A 17,442-nucleotide genomic window follows, 5' to 3' on the forward strand; every position below is an offset into this window, starting at 1 on the left:
ATGGCCACGTCCCTTCGGCGACATCAGAATATCAGTCTTGGATTGGAGGGCTCTCTTTTTTTGTCTAACCTTCCTAGAGATAGCAACTGCCCTCTTGCATGTCTAGATCTCGGAGTCCTCATCTATCTCTTTGAGTAGGTAACCACCTCCTGGCCTTTCTAGTGTTGTAGTTGGTAATTCTCTGTATTACAGTCCTCCCATTCAAATAAACTCTGTGGCTTCTGTCTCCAAACTTGAACCTGACTGATACAGCCAGCATGAGGGGCTGAGAGGGAACCAGGGTGGCTGGAACAGAGAGAGCAAGAAAGAATAGCAACACATAGGGGCCAGATCATGCTAAGCCTGCAAGCCATGATAAGACTTTTGGTTTTTATCTTAAGAGTTCAGATTTGTGTTTTGAAAAGATTTCAGGATACAGAGTAACTTAGAGGGGAACGATGTAAATACTAGGAAATTAATCAGTGGACGCCTATAGCAACACAAGCAAGAGAGGATGAGGTGGGAAGGCAGAGGCAGAGACTGTGAAAAATGGACGGGTTCTAGGAATATTTGGAAAAGAAAATCAACAGGACTTGTTGATGGATTGGATGTGGGGGGTGAGAGGGGGAAGATGTCAGGACTGGTGCTAGATTTCTGGCTTGCACATCAAATAGGTAGGACATTAACATCAGGAACACTAAAAGAAAGCCGAGGCCGAGATCATGAGATTGCTTGAAGCATGCTGTTGAAGTGCTTTGAACTGTTAAAGTGAAAATGTCAAGTAAGAGCCTGGAATTAATTAATTAATTAATTAATTAATTAATCTATCTCAAGAGAGTAGCCTGGACTGGGAAGACGAATTTGTGGGCCAGCTTACATAATTAAAACTCAGGCACGGTTGAAATGATCTAAGGAAGATGGTATGTTTTATAGGAGAAAAGACTTGGAACCTACCAAGCCTTGACAAGCTTCACTGGTTAATGGCCAAGTAGAGAAGAGTGATCCTCAAAGGAAACAGAGGGGCAATGAAGATGGAGAGGAGATCAGGAGACTGACATGTCATTGGAGCCAAAAAGGAAAGATAGAGCATTAAGGTGGAGTGATCGACAGCACCGAATGCTGCAGAAAGAAAAAAGGATAAAGGATTGAAAAACGCCTGCTTGATCCAATACATGGAGGCCATTGATAAACTAGTGGGAGCAGTGTCTTTGGAGTGATGAAGCTGTAAGCTGTAATGATTGGTTGATCAGCGACAGACAGAGGTGAAATAATGGAGACATTAAGTAAAGATAATTCTTTCAGATGTTACAGAATAATGGTCTGGTGATGAAACCCCAAGAAAATTCTTTTCACATTACAGTGATGGTGCACCTGGATTTGCATGGTCTGTTATTCTTCTGTTACTGCATGACAGGGGAATGAACAGAAAGTCAGAGGAACCCATGGCTTTGAAATAGAGACCAAAATGGACAGGCTTACTTCAGACATAATGTTGGTCAGTTCTGCTTTTTCATAACCTCTTTATCAACTACAGATGGACTTTATTATTTCAAGTCTTAGGAAATTTGATCAGTTCCGTGGGCATAGGGCTGGTAACTTCCAGATTGGAAACAAATCTTTTAGTTTTATTTACATGACCTTTCAAGATCTCATAGGTCATTAATATCTTTACAGGTTTATTTATGTTAAAAGATAATAGAGGCACCTGGGTAGCTCAGTCGGTTAAGTGGCTGCCTTCAGCTCAGGTCATGATCTCAGGGTCCTGGGATCAAGCCCTGGGTCAGGCTTCCTGCTCAGCAGAGAGTCTGCTTCTCCCTCTCCCTCTGCCCCTTATTCCCCTGCTCAAGTTCTCTCTGTCTCTTTCTCTCAAATAGATAAGTAAAATCTTAAAAAAAAAAAAAAAAAGATAATAAAGTCAATGAATTAAGCTGCCAATGACACAGGTAGGCAGGTTCTCTTCATTTGTTTCAGTTATTTCCCTGCAAAACAGGCTCAATTCTCATTGCATTCTGATAGAGCCATTTAAATCTGTTCAAAAATTTAAAAAACAGGTTTTTGGGGGAAGCCTTTTGTTCTTTGCAAGGAGTGCATTCCATTTAATTAAGCTGGTTTATAACTGAAGTCACCCAACAAGGTATGGGTGGGAAGTTACAAAGGTATCAGCTCTTCAGAGATGAGTAGTTTTTGTGCTTCTGCTGCAGGGTTGCAGCTAAAGTAGTTTTTTTTTTTTTTTTTTAAGATTTTATTCATTCATGAGAGACACAGAGAGAGGGAGAGAGAGAGGCAGAGAGAGAAGCAGGCTCCATGCAGGGAGCCCGATGTGGGACTTGATCCCTGGTCTCCAGGATCAGGCCCTGGGAGGAAGGCAGGGGCTCAACCACTGAGCCACCCAGGGATCCCACAAAAGTAGTTTTCAAATGAGAAGGAGAATGGAGCTGGCTCTGGATTTCACTCTACCCAGGTGACAGGAACATATCCCCAGGGGTTTTGCATTTCCTGGGCCCTGGGTATCACTCCATCCTGTGTGGGTCTCTGTCTCTTTCTGCTTTATCATACCCAGAGAAAGGAAGCAGAGGTCCTAGTCCTGGAAGATGCAGTCACAGACCTCCCCTAACGCTACCTGAATGGTCCTGACCTGGTGCCCCCAGGAGCTGATGTGGAGACTGAAATGCACCCAGCCCTACACAGGAGCTACGCTAAGTATTTAGATGCCAACACAATAATTAAGGAGGAGTGATAATAACAATGAATGTGCTTTAAAATGTGAACTTTCAAATGCATGTTCATAGAACAGGACATACTATCAGCTGTAGAGGTTAATAAAGTATTATATCTTTAATTTAAAAAAAAATAGTAAAAAAAAAACCCTTTGGTTATAACTCTGCAAGAGTTTCAGCTAAAGTCCTTAATTAAGGTTTAAATAAAATATTGGCTGCTCGGGCCACTGTAAGCTGGTGTGAGAGAACCTGCTTTGGGGCATCAGTCTTGGCCCCCGCGTCTCCTCTTCCATCACTCACGGGACACCAGGGCCTTATCTCAAGTCCCGCACACTCCCTCCGCCCCTGCCCCGGTCTCTGCCCTATTTACTGCCTTCACAACATTTATTATACTCTAGAATTCTCTTGGTGGCTTAGTTGTGTTCTGGTTTACTGTGTATCTCTTCTCCTCACCTTCCAAATTGGACACAAGTTCCCTGAGGGCAGAAACTCTGTTGTCTTGTTCACTTCCTCTGGAAGAATTGCTGGCACATGTCAGGATGCTTAAAAATGTTTACCAGGTAGATAAATAATGTGAGGGTTTGCTCCACGCCAGGTGCTGTGCTAATCATTTATTGCTTACCACAATCTGGCAAAGTGGGGTTATAGTTGTGATTTTTCCGGGGAGGGCACACTGAGACATGGAGGGGTTAACTTGCCCAGGGTCACACACCTAGGAAGTGACAAGGCCAAGACTCGAATCCAGACACCCCTAATGCTAAAGCCTGGTTCTCTGCTACAATATTATATTGCTTCCATTTGAGAGCTGGCACTGCTGAAATCCTGGAATATACACATTTGGCTTTACTATTAAAGTTCTAGGCAAGCTGCTTTCATCTTGTTGATCTTTTCTAATCCTCTGGTCCAATATAGGGCTTAGAGAAGCGGGGGAGATAATCTTGAGGCTAGGACCAACAGCAGCATAAAAAAAAAATCTGCTTGGAAATCCTATAGGGAACCTCACACCATAAAAATACCGTGAAATGGTCTGGTGAGATGTACGCGCACGTGTGTGTGTGTGTGTGTGTGTGTGTGTAACAAGAAGCACAAATGAGAGACAGGCAGCCAACATTCTAAAATAACAGGACCCTTTCTCTCACATTTGGTTCAGTTCACTCTGAGAACGAGAAGGCAGCTCGGTGCCAGGCCCACGCCAACACAGAGACTCTGCGTTGTCAAGGCAAACCGACTGGGCCGCTCCTGTTCCAGGATACCGAGCAGATTGCAAAGTCCGGTTTGTAGAGGTCAGTGAACACAGCATGGAGCCTTCTGTTTGAGACAGGTAACAAGTAACAGAAGAGCTGGCTTCCCAGGAAGCTTCACAAGACGAGGGGACATCAAGGAAGCCTCTGGCCGGCAGTCGAGCTGGAAGGCCCGCCCCAAAGTTTATCCCAATGGGGCCTGCCGGTGGCCCGGCATCCCACTCCTTCCCCGTTCAAGGGGGATTGTGTCCAGTGGGAGGAAGACAACACAGAGATCTGCAGTCCTATCCTGGGCTACACAGGGATAAGCGCCTCAACATTTCAGCGACCAGAGTCTTAAGAAAAGTAAAGCAGGAAATACTTGGGAAAAATTGAACCCTAAAGTCATCATGTGCTTTAGACATTTAGATGGGCCTCAGGAATAAAAATGATCCCTGGCATTACTTTTGGTAAAAATAAATCTTCATCTACTCCTTGTCTGACTTTGTACTTGGACGCAGAATGATCTTGATTGGATTATGTAAAAGATCTAATTTGAGCTGTTATTAAAAATTCTGAAATACAGAAAAAACTACTCCATGGCTTAAAGAAGTCATTTTGTACTAAGTTTAAATCAAACTCCCCAACTTCTAAGCTACATGCTGACAGGCTGCATTGTCCCACTCGACCATGCTATATTTACAGCCTGAAATGATGCTGCTTTGGGTGATTTTTCACGTAGGAAGTCACACTAACACCCCTGAACCACCTGCACGTATCTTAAAGTGAACTTCTCCCCTACCAGAAAACGATTCTGTTTAAAATTTTTTAAAAAGAGAGATCTTGAATGTCAAGGTGTTATAAAAAGATAAAACACACGTTCCACATGTTCACAGCCTGCTGCCCAGCTGGGCATTCGGGGCAAGCTTCCTTGAGCCAGTTTCATTATTGGGAAGATTGATAAATGCTCCACTGCAAGCAGACGGGAGATTTCTTTTACGCTCATACTTCGAACCCACTCAAGTACAGAATATCATTATATGGCTTTGTTATGATTCCTTTTTCCTAATTTTTCAATTATACATCTTTTAGAAGTAGGGAGCCTGTGGTTTCAGCAGAAACTCTCCAATGCCTGCATTAAATTGCATGGATTTGAGTCAGGTTTTTGCAAAGTAACAAGAGTTACCCCAGGGGTGTGGGTTCTCTTCTCAGCTTCTCAACCTGGGGGGTGGAGGGGGTGCTTTGGCTTCCTCAGCAATTCAGTGACGGGATGAGGTTAAAGGATCATTCCCATCCCTTCCAGTTCCATGGCTCTGCTCCAAATGGGGTGGAATATCCAAGACCGGGCAGACTGGGTGGTTCAGCGGTTTAGTGCCTGCCTTGAGCCCAGGGCGTGATCCTGGAAACCTGGGATTGAGTCCCACGTCGGGCTCCCCGGTGCATGGAGCCTGCTTCTCCCTCAGCCTGTGTCTCTGCCTCTCTCTCTCTCTCTGTCTCTCTCTCTGTGTGTGTGTCTCTCATGAATAAATAAATAAAGTCTTGAAAAAAATAATGTCCAAGACCTAACACCCATCTGTGAAATATCTGTTAGAGGCCTCGGGATTGCCGATGGATTGGATAAGCATTTCAAAGTCATTTCCCAATTCTGGCACCACTTCCTGATAAACTTTCACTGTCTTTGGGGAGGAAAACCTAACTAGTTACAAACTCATTTTTAAATTTATGGTCATAACAAGTGAGCTGCTGATGAAGTTAATGGTCAACCAGGAGGGCTCCCTTCCTTTTGCAAAAGCATCTAATGACCTTCCATTATCATCATGTATTCTTTAACAGGAAAACTGACATGAAGCATGGATTTGTACTGACCCAGTAATATTAACAAATAATACTGACACACTGCAACACCTGTATGCTGAACTTAATAAAACCGAAAGGACCCTGGGATGGCTCTTTGTGCAATAAAGGAGTCTTCACAGAAAGTTTCATGTTGGAGTTGACAAAAGCCTCCTTGTACAGAGAACTCCTCTGGTGGGTACTTAACTTTCAAGGCAGCTCACCACTGTGAAGCGAAGCGCTTCAATATTGAATTTGCTCTAATGTCGTATACTTGATAGAGTTACTGAAATTGTTTTAGAAAGAAGGTATAAATTATAAGGAAATGAACGAATGTACGTGCTAGGCTTTTAGTCTATGATTGATATCAAAACAGCAACTTGAGTAATTAGATTTTGAAAGTAATTCATGGGAAAGCAGTAACAACCAAAGTTGGGAATCTGCCACTCAATTATTTCATTTCTTTCCCCTGCCCTTACTATAAATCAAGACACCCTCAAAATTGTAGGGATCGTAAAAACCGAATTAAAAAATTCCTGGAAAATTTAGATTCTAAATGGAAATAAGCTGTTTTTGTGGTTTGTCTGGTTGTAAGGAAGCACCGTGCAGGAAGGATTATCTGAAATCACAGCACTATCAACAGAGCTGGTAGGTAATGTGTTTGTGGAAGAAAATCGGTGCTTTGCAAGCAATCTAAAAGCTAACTAGTGTGTTGTGCAGCGTGTCAGTTATTTGTTGCTTCCTCACCGGAGCCCTGATTCGGTGCATATCACCAGGGGATGTTCTGTTTGCATTGGTCTCTCCTGCCAGACTGCATTCCTCCTAGCCAGAGCCCCGCCCTGCTCATCTGTGGCTTGTCAGAGGACAGCACTGCTTCCCTTACCAACGGCAGACCCGGGGGCAGTCAGGCTCTTCCCTCCAAAGCCCCTCTACAGCCTCAAGGCTCTGGATCCTTCAATAACCATTACGCCCACGAAACCTCCCTGGATCACTCACGGATGTAGCATCTGTCTTCCCCAGACAGTAAAGTCAGCCTTCTCTTCGAGAATAACAGAAAGTGATTCCCTCTGGGCCTCAACCGCATCATATCCTTCTCTGAATTTACTGTGGCGTAACAGTACGGGGCTTTGCATGTAAGAGGAGTTTAGAAAGTCACCGAGTCAATAAATGCAGGACTTTATAACTAGAAGAAGGACTTTGGGAATTACCTGGCCCTCTCTGGGGGATCTACTACCACTTAGGAGGCATTTTGAAAAACTGATGGGGCATTTTTTACAATCTGTGCGTGTGGGAGGGGCCTGCATCCATAGCCAAGTGATTTACAATCACAGGAATCCTGCACAGCAAAGGATCTCCCTGTGTCCCGAACCTTCTCAGGTCCTCTTGGATGCTTTACATATAAACACCAAGTATTTTCTGTATAATTCTCCTATGGATTTCCAGGATTTGTTGGGATTTCCAGGATTTAATTCTGGGTAAATTAAGAAAAAGATGGTACTTTATGGTGTTCAGAACTGACCAAGGCGCAGAGGTTTGGCGCCTGCCTTTGGCTCAGGGCGCGATCCTGGAGACCCCGGATCGAATCCCACGTCGGGCTCCCTGCATGGAGCCTGCTTCTCCCTCTGCCTATGTCTCTGCCTCTCTCTCTCTGACTATCATAAATAAATAAATAAATAAATAAATAAATAAATAAATAAATAAATAAATAAAAAAAGAACTGACCAAGAGTTTTGCACCATTTGGGAGATCACATGGCCAATGGCGCATGCAGTCCTGGTATCTGACTTGATACCCTGCATCAGCTAGCTGCTTTCATAGTGATTGTATGTCTACACGCAAACATGCTTTGGCTCTTGCTTCACATGTCAAATATAAAAATACAGTGTCCACAATATCCTGTAGACTACCGTGTTAAGTGCAAAGTGATTCATTATTAAGTGGGTGTGAATATCTGACCATTTTATCAGGTTTTTCTATTTTAGTTGCTCCTGATTTCTTAAATTTTTTTTTTGCTTTACTGAAATTCTGTTTTTAGGTAGATTATATTATCTCTGATTTTTTTTTAGGATTTGGTATAAAAGTGGAGCATTCGGTTAGCCTGTGTTGAGGACCACTGATCTAGTACATTCTGGCACAGTTTCCTTATTTCACAGAAAGGAAACAGGACAGTAGAGATGAAATGATGTGCCCAAGGTCATACATTTGATTAAAAAGTAGCCTTTTGTGGATTAATTAAGATATGGCTATAGCACAAATAATCAACATTCCAGATCCTAACACCCTGGAAGGTGACATTCTGCACTTGACATAAAGTCCCAGGAGTTAAAATAATTTGATCAACCCTTTAATAACATTTGCTGTTATCACCAATTATTCCTCCCTTATCCCAGCAAAGGTGTCTTGAAAGAAAACTTCTTTTAAGTGGAATTTGTTTTCCCAATGATCCTAATACAGACTAGAACTATGTTCTTTAGACAAAATTTTCTTCTGACTTAGGACAGGACTAAGCTGAGCTTTCTTCTTCGGCCCCGTAACATCCCCCCGACCCCAACCCCATTCCTGCAGGAAGATGTAGCAGTCCTTGTTGAAGGGAGACCCCTCTCTTCCCGCAGTATCAGCAGTGGCCACCACTGCCTCCGTGGGTTCCCTCTGCCTCCTTCTCTCCTAAGCAATTTTATATAAGAGTTACTGACCTGTGACCCCACGGAGTGCCTTTGAAGGTTCCTCGAGTATCGAGATCTTTTTCTCGCGAGGGATAAGGACTGGTTTTTCACTAGCAGAATCTGTGGATGAGTTGTCCTTCTCACAGCCGTTCACGTGGCCGTTCTGTATCTGGGGTGGCGGAGGCTGCAGGGACCCTGCATCAGGCCTCTCAGCCTTGTCTTTAGCATCTTTGTTGCCTTGATGCTGCTTCGACTTGCTTCTTTTCCTTTTGTTGTTCTAGAATGAAAATCAAATGAGAAGATAGTATTATTCAGCTCAGACTCTTGAGATGGAAGGCGAACGTGGGAGATAAAAATCAAGTGTGTTATCTTATTTGTTTTCTGGCCCCCGAATAGAATGGAGGAAAGCACCTGCATCTTTACTGACTGCCCACATGGATGTGAGTATCTTTTCCTTACAGTAGGTTGTAGCAAACTTTTACCTGATAAACACAGTAAACAAAGGAGCCTCCCTTAAAAGGGAAAAGGAGAAAGGAATGGCTCAAAAGCTGAAATATTATTTGAGCAAACTGAAGCCCTCCATATATGAATGGTAATATAGTAAAATCTTGTGAGTACTGTTTTGAAAGAACTTGAATCCGGATATAGTGCCACTGGAGAAGAGCTCATGTTTCTTAAAGAGGTGATGGTGGGTGGGTGGGGAGGCAAGGAGGACTCTGGGGTTCTGATCCTCCAGGAGAGGACAGGAGCGTGAGTAGGAGAATCAGGACGAAAAAGGCCATAAGTCCTTGCAAAATGAGGAAGTCGAAGGCAGGTCCCAAAGTCCAGGTTGAGTCCGTGAGATAGGCAGCAATCGAGCAGGAGGTTCCTGGGATGGCTGCCACTGTCCACGGAGGGCAAGACAGCCACAGGACACAGAGTCACCCCCGTGAGTACTTCAGTTGCAGCAGACAACTGCTCTCGAGTCATGCCAAGCTGATCGGGGTCCACCTGGACTTGGACTGTGCAGCCGGAACCCTGGACCTCTCAGCTGCTAGTCAGACTACATTACAGGGCTTCACTTTATTTACTTTGAAATAACGCACCCCTGCATTTTAGACCATTAAAAATTGTTTTTGGACCCCAATTATCACAATAAGGCAGCGTCTTACTGTAGCTCTCCTAAAAGGCCCTAGTGGTCAATACACGATCATCTCTAGTAAATCAAGAAGATGTTCCCAATTGTGCTGTATGGTTTCCTTGACTTGGGTTTTGCACCCAGGGGGTGCTCTATGTCCTGGACATTCAGGATGGGGCAGGCCTTGGCCAATCAGAGCAGACGCCTGACCCCTCAGACCAGACCCTGGCTCGCCCACTGCTGCAGCAGCGAGTTCCCGCTGAACATCAGCCTGGCTTTGTTCTTCAACACGTTTGAAAAGAAAAAATAAAAGGAGACTGTTTTCTCTTACTTCTCCCCACTCCCTTTCTCTCCCTTTGAAACCCCAATCAGGCCCCTGAGTAGTGCTCGTCTCGCTGAGAGAAGCCATTCACGGGGCAAAGGGAAGGGCTGGCGCCGGGGATTCCCACACAAGCTTGGCGGCTGCCGGGCCGGGGAGACTCTCTCCATGAACCTCTCCGATGGGGACTGACTAGGGAGTTGGGTGGGCAGCTGCTGTCTGCCCTGTTTTTCTCACATCAGAGAAGGCTGATCCCCAAACCCCACATCTGAAATTTTTCCAGGGACGTGTAACTACTGCCTTTTGATGGCTCGTAAGTCATCGTCACTCGCACAGATGCCAGCGAAGCCAGGAGTCGAGATAAGCAGAGACTGTCAAAGAGGGTGACTCACAGAGGTAAAAAAAAAAAAAAGCCTGGTAATTCTCCCTATTCCACATAAAACTAGGGGGCAAAAGAAAAGAGGAAGGGTAATTTCAGTCATCTCAGGATTTTATGAAAGTCTTGCTGCTTTTTGTTGGCTGAAAACCTGTTTGGCAGGCCTGTGATCTTCCCTGGTGGGGAAGGGTATAGACTGGTCCTATTATACTGTGGGATACCCAAAACACCAGGCCTGGCTGGGGAATAATGGGAATGGGTGGAGCAGTGACTTTGAAAAGAGAATCAGAATTCTTGTGAAAGTCATAAAACAGCTTGCAGGCCAGGAACAAGAGTGGCGCGCCCTGTAGGAGCCAGTGAGCTCTACATGTGCTCATGACAGGAGGCAGGCCTCTACGCGGGACACAGAGGGCCGGTGTGCACCCAGGCACACCCCCCAGGTGCCCACAACGCAGACTCTGTGACTAGCCAAGAAAGCAAAATGATTCGAATAGGGCAGAGTAAAATCTCCTCCTCTCTTCTCAAAGAGCAGTTTGCCAGGGTTGTCAAGAAGGAAAAACAGGTCCCTAACTTCCTATGACTTTAAAGTATTTTCTTTTCTTTCCCTTTGGTTAAAGCTCGAGTTTAGAGCTTGGCAAAAAAAAAAAAAAAAAAAAAAAAAAAAAAGGCAGCCTTGGACAGATTCTTTCAGTTGGAAAAACATGTGAAAATATATTTAGAGCTTTTCAAGTATCTTTAAAACACTCCCTAATTTTTTCCTTTGTGCTATGGAATATGTTCAGGCAAGTTAACGTCTTGAATCCTTTGAATTCACCGGCTGGGCTCCCCTTAATACTTAAAAAGGAAAACTCTGGGACTTCTAAAGCACACCTGGTGGTTCAAAAGGCTCGAAAGGAAAACAAGGGCATTATTAGTAGTGAGGGTGCTGGTAAGTGAAGAGAGGCTTGAATTTGCAAGCTCTCTGCGTATACATATCAACAAGTTTGAAAGAAGTGTAAAATGGGTAACCTTGTTTAAGTGGTAACAACCAAGAAAGTTTTGACTGGAGATGTTATTCATTTACAATCAATATTAATCTTACCTTCTTTTTTCCCGTCATATTCCATTCTTTTAGAACTTGCACTGCACTGCCTAGACAAAGACAAAGAGTCTTCAACACATATTCATGTAATAAAACACCACACAAAATTCATCTGTCTTTAGATCCTGGTAGCAAGTCTATTTTTTTTTTTTTTTGCTTTTTCATTTGTTTTGAGACATCCTACCTTAATAAAAATGCCAGTTTCATTTTTTATTTCCAGATTTTCATTTAATTCACTGCATGATCTTGGTTTTATCAAAGTATTAAGCCCCACTACACGAAGCTTACCTTTTTATCATTATGTTGTCTTAGAGAAAATGAAATATATCTTGAGAATGTTCTGTTAGCTTCGTTGCCATAGGTGGAATTAAAATTGTTCTATTTGATATATGAATCAAAATACCTGTAATCTTCCAGACCAAACATGGGATTTTGAATATTATTAACCAAGTGAATCAAAGCTTTTTGTTTGGCCATTCCTGCTCTTTTTCTGCCTCCACTCACTATGTTCACAACTTTCGGGGTGATAAGGAGGACAGATTATCTGATGTTGGTTTTGCTCTAGTTACCGTGCGTGGGGATGGGATGTGCTCTTCGGAAGGTTTCCACTTTCAAACAAAGGAAGTTCCTCATATGACAAGTTGATCCCAGGTTTTCTCGGTGCTGTTCACGTACATATGTGGCAATGCACAGACTCAGAGAGGAAAAGCCTAACCTGATTAGGCAGTAAAATATTTTAAAAGACATGTTTACTGCTGATCGGCTATGATAACTTTCCACATGGTCTAACAAAGTTCTCTGCTCATTCCAACTGGGTGGAGCAGGGTGGTGGGGGTGGTGCTGGTAATTTCAACAATAAGTTATTGGTAGTAAGTACATCGGTTGTTTTCATATAAGTAGTAGTACTGCTAAAAGAGTAGCTCTTAAATGTATTCTTTTAACAATTTTAGGCCTTCTCATACAATCTCATTATACTAACAGTCCTCTACGATGAGTGTGTTGGCTAAACAAAGATAAACTTCAGGCTGGTCTTTATAACAAATTTCAAATTAGTAGGGTCCCAATTATTGGGTCCACTGTCACTGTTAGATAAGCAGAAGGCCATTTAGACAGGCTAATTATTCCCATCTATTCAAAGTTTCCAATTCAATGCCCCTCTTAGGCTTTCAGAGTTACATGTACTTGAAATAATAAGATTGCACTTAAAAGTAAGCTATAATTCAGACTTTTTATTGACTGAGCTGGTCCCTCTCTCATTTGCCCAGAGAATGAGTGTTTCACCGTATTTTCCTTTTGAAGAACCTTAAGAAGTCACTTTTATTAGACTTCCCGGTTAGTCAATCCAGGCTAATAATCATTAGGGTAGTTCTTCTTACAGCTAAACTTCAGTTTTCCAAATAAAATTAAATTAAAAAAAAAAGTGTTAAGTACTGCTCTTTTTAATCAGAGAAAGGAGGTGAGTTGCTTACTGCTTTAAGTGCAATATTCAATTATTCCTCTAATTTTCATATTTTGACATAAATTCTATTTGCAATTTGGACAATGAGCTTTAAGAGAGTAATTCTGAAGAAAACATACTCATGTTCACAGGGAATTTTGAAACTGTTATTATTAAATTTTAATTACACTGAAACTGCTTGAAGCTTTTGAAGCCACTTGGAAATAGTGCTTTTACTATGTCTCGTAAGTGATTCCTAACAAATATTTTTGAATCTCAGTGGTTTTTAAACAAGTTTTCCAATTGGTCCCCAACCAAAGGTCATATGAGGTTTCTCAGCAAATCAATGAGTTTCTCTAACCAGATCTCAATACTGACAAGGTGACAATTTCAAGGACAAGCAAAAGGTGCTTTACTGAAGTACCAATGGATTTGATGACAGCCTTTCAGTTCCTGGGCATCTGTGCATTTCATCAGGGTCACTTTGTAAAAAAAACTTTCATGACAGGGAATGTGGGGGCTTTAATCCCAGTAAGGGTGGGGGAGGAATGGGGATAATAACTTTTTTCTTTTCCTAAAGCTGTTTTCCATGCAAGCGATGTTGGCAAGTGAATTGATGTGCAGATTTCCAAAATTTTTTTCTTGGGACGAATCGCACCAAATGCCACAAATCAGATTAATATCAGATTCTCTACTATTTGTTCCTTCCAACTCAAAATTCTGTATCTGCTAGTACATGAGGTAGAAAAAAAAACCAGAAAAGTTACTCACTCTAGGTCTGCCTGCAAGTCTATTTTTGAATGACAATCATTTTTAAATTCAATTAGGACTCTAAGCCTTGATTGTGGATATCAGAATGTGAAAATGTTGCCTGGTTTCAAGACTTTGCCTGAATTGCAATTATACTTGTAAGAACCTTGGGAAAATTATTCTGGTCCTAGGAAAAGTAAGTAAATCAAACCATCCTTAACAAATAAAGTACAAATAGGATATAGCTGAGAAATGTGTGACAGGTCTTCCCTGACCCAGATTATGTCTCGCTGGTCCATATTTAAAACATAGAAACTATTACCAGCACAGAAGACATATGGTAACCAAGGACAAGTACGAAATCTCTGTGCATAAATGGAGCTCGTTCAAATAGGAGAGGAGAATAATTTTCCCGGAATTTATAGAAAATATAAGGGAGTAGGTTATAAATTTATAAGACAAACCTATTCCTGAGACTTCAGGAATAGGCAATGGGCTGTCTAAAGAAAATTGTTTTTTAGGCAGCAAAAAGTTTCTAAAGGTAGAGGAGATAAATTGATATTCTGATTAATTAGGCAATCTCAAAATCAAAAACTAAGGGTATTAAAGAATAAACCAGTCCTTTCAGACTATGTAAGCATCGAGTTCAAGGATGGCAGTCAGTAAGGCCAAGGAGAACTACGCTGGCTGAAGAGTTCATCAGGAAGGAAGTGCACTACTCTCCATGCACAAGGACACCATCAAGTAAAGGACATGTTTATAACACATTGGAAAGACTGGTGGACAACAGAATTAGTGTCATTATAATAGGTATCCCTTGGAAACTAGCTACAATTTTTTTCCTTTTTTTTTAATGGGAGAAAAAGAAACCCCAAATTCTGCTCTATTGAGCTCATAAAGGTGTTGTTAAAGCTTAGCATATTTTTATGAGAATTAAATTATTAGTAACTAATTGATATTCAATGCATTGAAGGAAAAAAATACAGAACGTATAAAATATTTAGTTCTAACAGGTTCAGGGGTCATGTATACTTACCATCCACGAAGGCCTGCACTGCTTTATCTACATTAAAATCAAATTGTTGTAGCACCAAGACAATTTCATTATTGCTTTTGTTGGGAACAACTGATCGAACTGCATAGATCTATTAAGAGAAAGAAAAGAAAAAGAAAGGTAAACACTTTAAATACTGTTCACCCATGAATCTCTCACTGGATAGAAGTATAATTGTTAGAAAGGCCTTAAAAAGCCAACTCATCTATCTTCTTGCCATTAAGCAGACTCAAGCATTTCAGATGAGGAAAAATTCATCCTAGTAATCACCTCGATATCCTTTTTATTTGTGTACACGTTTTCACAAAGAGCTCCTTGTGGGAACCGTACTAGTGAGTGTGAAAAGCCAACTCTGGTCTTGTGATCTACCCCACCACCCCCAACCCACCCCCAAGACTACAGATGCATACAGGATGTGTTTTCAGTGAAGACACAGATTGTTTTCTGTTTCAGGCTCTCCTCTCCACTGGCTCAGGGGGTATCTTTGGAAAATTTACAAAAATAGCCTCATGCCTCAGCTTCTCTCATCTGCACAGTGGAAGCAGTCATGTCAAGGCTCACACCAGTGTGTTGTAAAACTCCGTTAATGTTTATAGAGTTATAAAAATGTGGGGCACTATACTTTTGAAATGGCAATCTTAGCCATAATATAGAATGTTCCCAAACGTATTTCTGAAAAATCAAACATTTAAAACGTTGTAAAAGTAAGGGCTAAGGATTTCAACAGGTCAAGTTTATAATAAAATTTTAATGACCTATAAGTATTTCTTAATCGAATTTAGCACATACTCTTTACTAATAGAATCAGTTGACCTCTATCCCACAGAACTTGGAATTACTACAGGATGCTCTACTTACCTGAGCAAAACCTAGCTCACCCAACTTTCTATCATGGGGATTACTGTAGCTGCTACTGATAGATTCTAGTCTGCATGTGCAAGGGTAAGTGGTATCCATAATGATGATCATGAAATCATGGTTAAATTATAGCTAATTGAGTTTTAGAGTTATATACAGTTCACTGTGATCAGATTCATGGACTATGGATTACATGGGTAAGATATGTGTAATGTGAGTCTAATGAGCAGAACATTTAGTTAAGCAATATAGCCCATTTTCTAATCATGTCAGAAAATAGGCGGCCTGTTTCACATAGATCACTAAACAAAAGTATTTAGATTATCGTGAGGAAACAGCATAAGCTATAAGTACTTAACGTATAGAAGTCTGACACTATTGATGAGAAAGCTGGTTCTGAAACTTGACAATCATAAATGCTAAACATATGGGTTTTACCAAGGACTTCAATGCAATATATATATTTATATGTATGCGACTCAAGATTCCTTTTTTTTTTCTATTCTCACCTTTTATGGTTCTTAAATAAATAAAAGAACTACATTAGAAGGATATCTTCACTTATACATTAACAGAGATAGAGATAGAACAAGAAACATTTTATTTATTTACGTATTTAAAGATTTTATTTATTTATTCATGAGAGACTTGCACAGAGAGAGGCAGAGACTTAGGCAGAGGGAGAAACAGATTCCCTACAGGGAGCCCCATGCGGGACTCCATCCTAGGACTCTGGGACATGGCCTCAGCCAGAGGAAGGCGCTTAACTACTTAACTGCCACCCAGGCACCCCTATTTATTTATTTTTTAAAGATTTATTTATTTGGTGGGGGGCAGAGCAAGAGAGAATCTTAAGCAGACTCTGTGCTGAGTGTGTGCGGAGCCCAACAGGGGGCTTGATCTCAGGACCCTGACATCATGACCCGAGCTGAACCTAAGAGTCAGATGCTTAACTGACTGAGCCACTCAGGTGCCCCTGAAGTTCTTTTAAATAAAATTCTAGTATTTCAAGCCATCATGGTTGGTTAGTATTACATAAAATTTCTTGATAATTACATTATTATTACTATATCAGCCATACCCTTCTATATAGTGCAATAATTATTAATTAATTATGTTAACTGCATCAAAATTACATGAGACCAAAGTTTTCAATCTCCCTGCATAGTTGTTTGATCAGTAAAGACACAGAATTATGGAAGAAACATAAAATAAGTGTTGGCCCTGCTTCCAATCTCTCCTCTGCAGAACATATTTTTTATTATGTTAAAGTAAAACATAATATATAAACCACAGCTTATGGAGACACTTCCCTTGTAGACATTTATACAGCCCTTGCCTATTCCTCTTTAAAAGGAAAAAAAATATAACCACAGTCATATATGGAAAACATCCATCCTTGTCATTTTATATACACTAGCTCCAAACATATCCTAAGAAAATTGCCAATAACTGAGTTCTGATATCAAATCTAACAATGAATATTGCATACAATTCTCAGAGGAAGATACTTAAGACATGGACGTCAAGTTTTAAAGAAACAAGAAAAAAGAAAAAAGAATTTCTGCCTATTCTTAGATATTCCACAGTAATATTGAATTCTAGTGAATTTCCAGGCCAAGCTCTGCGTTCGCTTTCATCACAGGGCTTGGCTAATGTGAAGAGCATAGTATTGTTTTTCCACTTTCTTATTTATAAATTCGCTACCATCTATTTTCCAATGAAAACGTCTTTGAGAAAGACGGAGAAGTCCTATGTGCTCAGATGTGCGCGTAAAAACACAGGAACCTCGCAGTGTCACTAGATTCAGGACACAGTAGAGTCATAATGAGGGGTCTAAGCGTTTAAACCTTCGCAAGGCCTCATGATGAAGTGACCCTAAAAATAAGGAGTGGGCGACACAGGCGGGGTTACAGTGAGCAGGTAGAGAACTGAAGCTCCTGGAGGAAGGGACAATCAACACATGACTGATGGTAGGTCGCAGATGGGTCGCTCGCAAACTTCAGGCCTGCAGGGACTTTGGTAGAGCCTGCGGCC

The 17,442-nt window shown here is 41.5% G+C and overlaps 1 protein-coding gene across 11 annotated transcripts in view; it reads right to left on the bottom strand.

Annotated features, from left to right (window-relative positions):
• Positions 1-17,442, bottom strand: part of SPATS2L (spermatogenesis associated serine rich 2 like) — a 161,225-nt gene that overhangs the window by 43,704 nt on the left and 100,079 nt on the right. For all 11 annotated transcript variants that reach the window (XR_012024801.1, XM_072812748.1, XM_072812752.1 and 8 more), the window contains 3 exons: positions 14,530-14,638; positions 11,306-11,355; positions 8,443-8,689 (listed from right to left, as the gene is read on the bottom strand). Coding sequence is in view for 10 of the 11 variants with exons in the window: in XM_072812748.1 (XP_072668849.1) it covers positions 8,443-8,689; positions 11,306-11,355; positions 14,530-14,638 (406 nt within the window). In the remaining variant the exon portion in view is untranslated. The remainder of the gene's footprint in view (positions 1-8,442; positions 8,690-11,305; positions 11,356-14,529; positions 14,639-17,442) is intronic.

The sequence above is a fragment of the Canis lupus genome, chromosome 36, assembly GCF_048164855.1.
Source record: "Canis lupus baileyi chromosome 36, mCanLup2.hap1, whole genome shotgun sequence".
NCBI classification, from domain to species: Eukaryota; Metazoa; Chordata; class Mammalia; order Carnivora; family Canidae; genus Canis; species Canis lupus.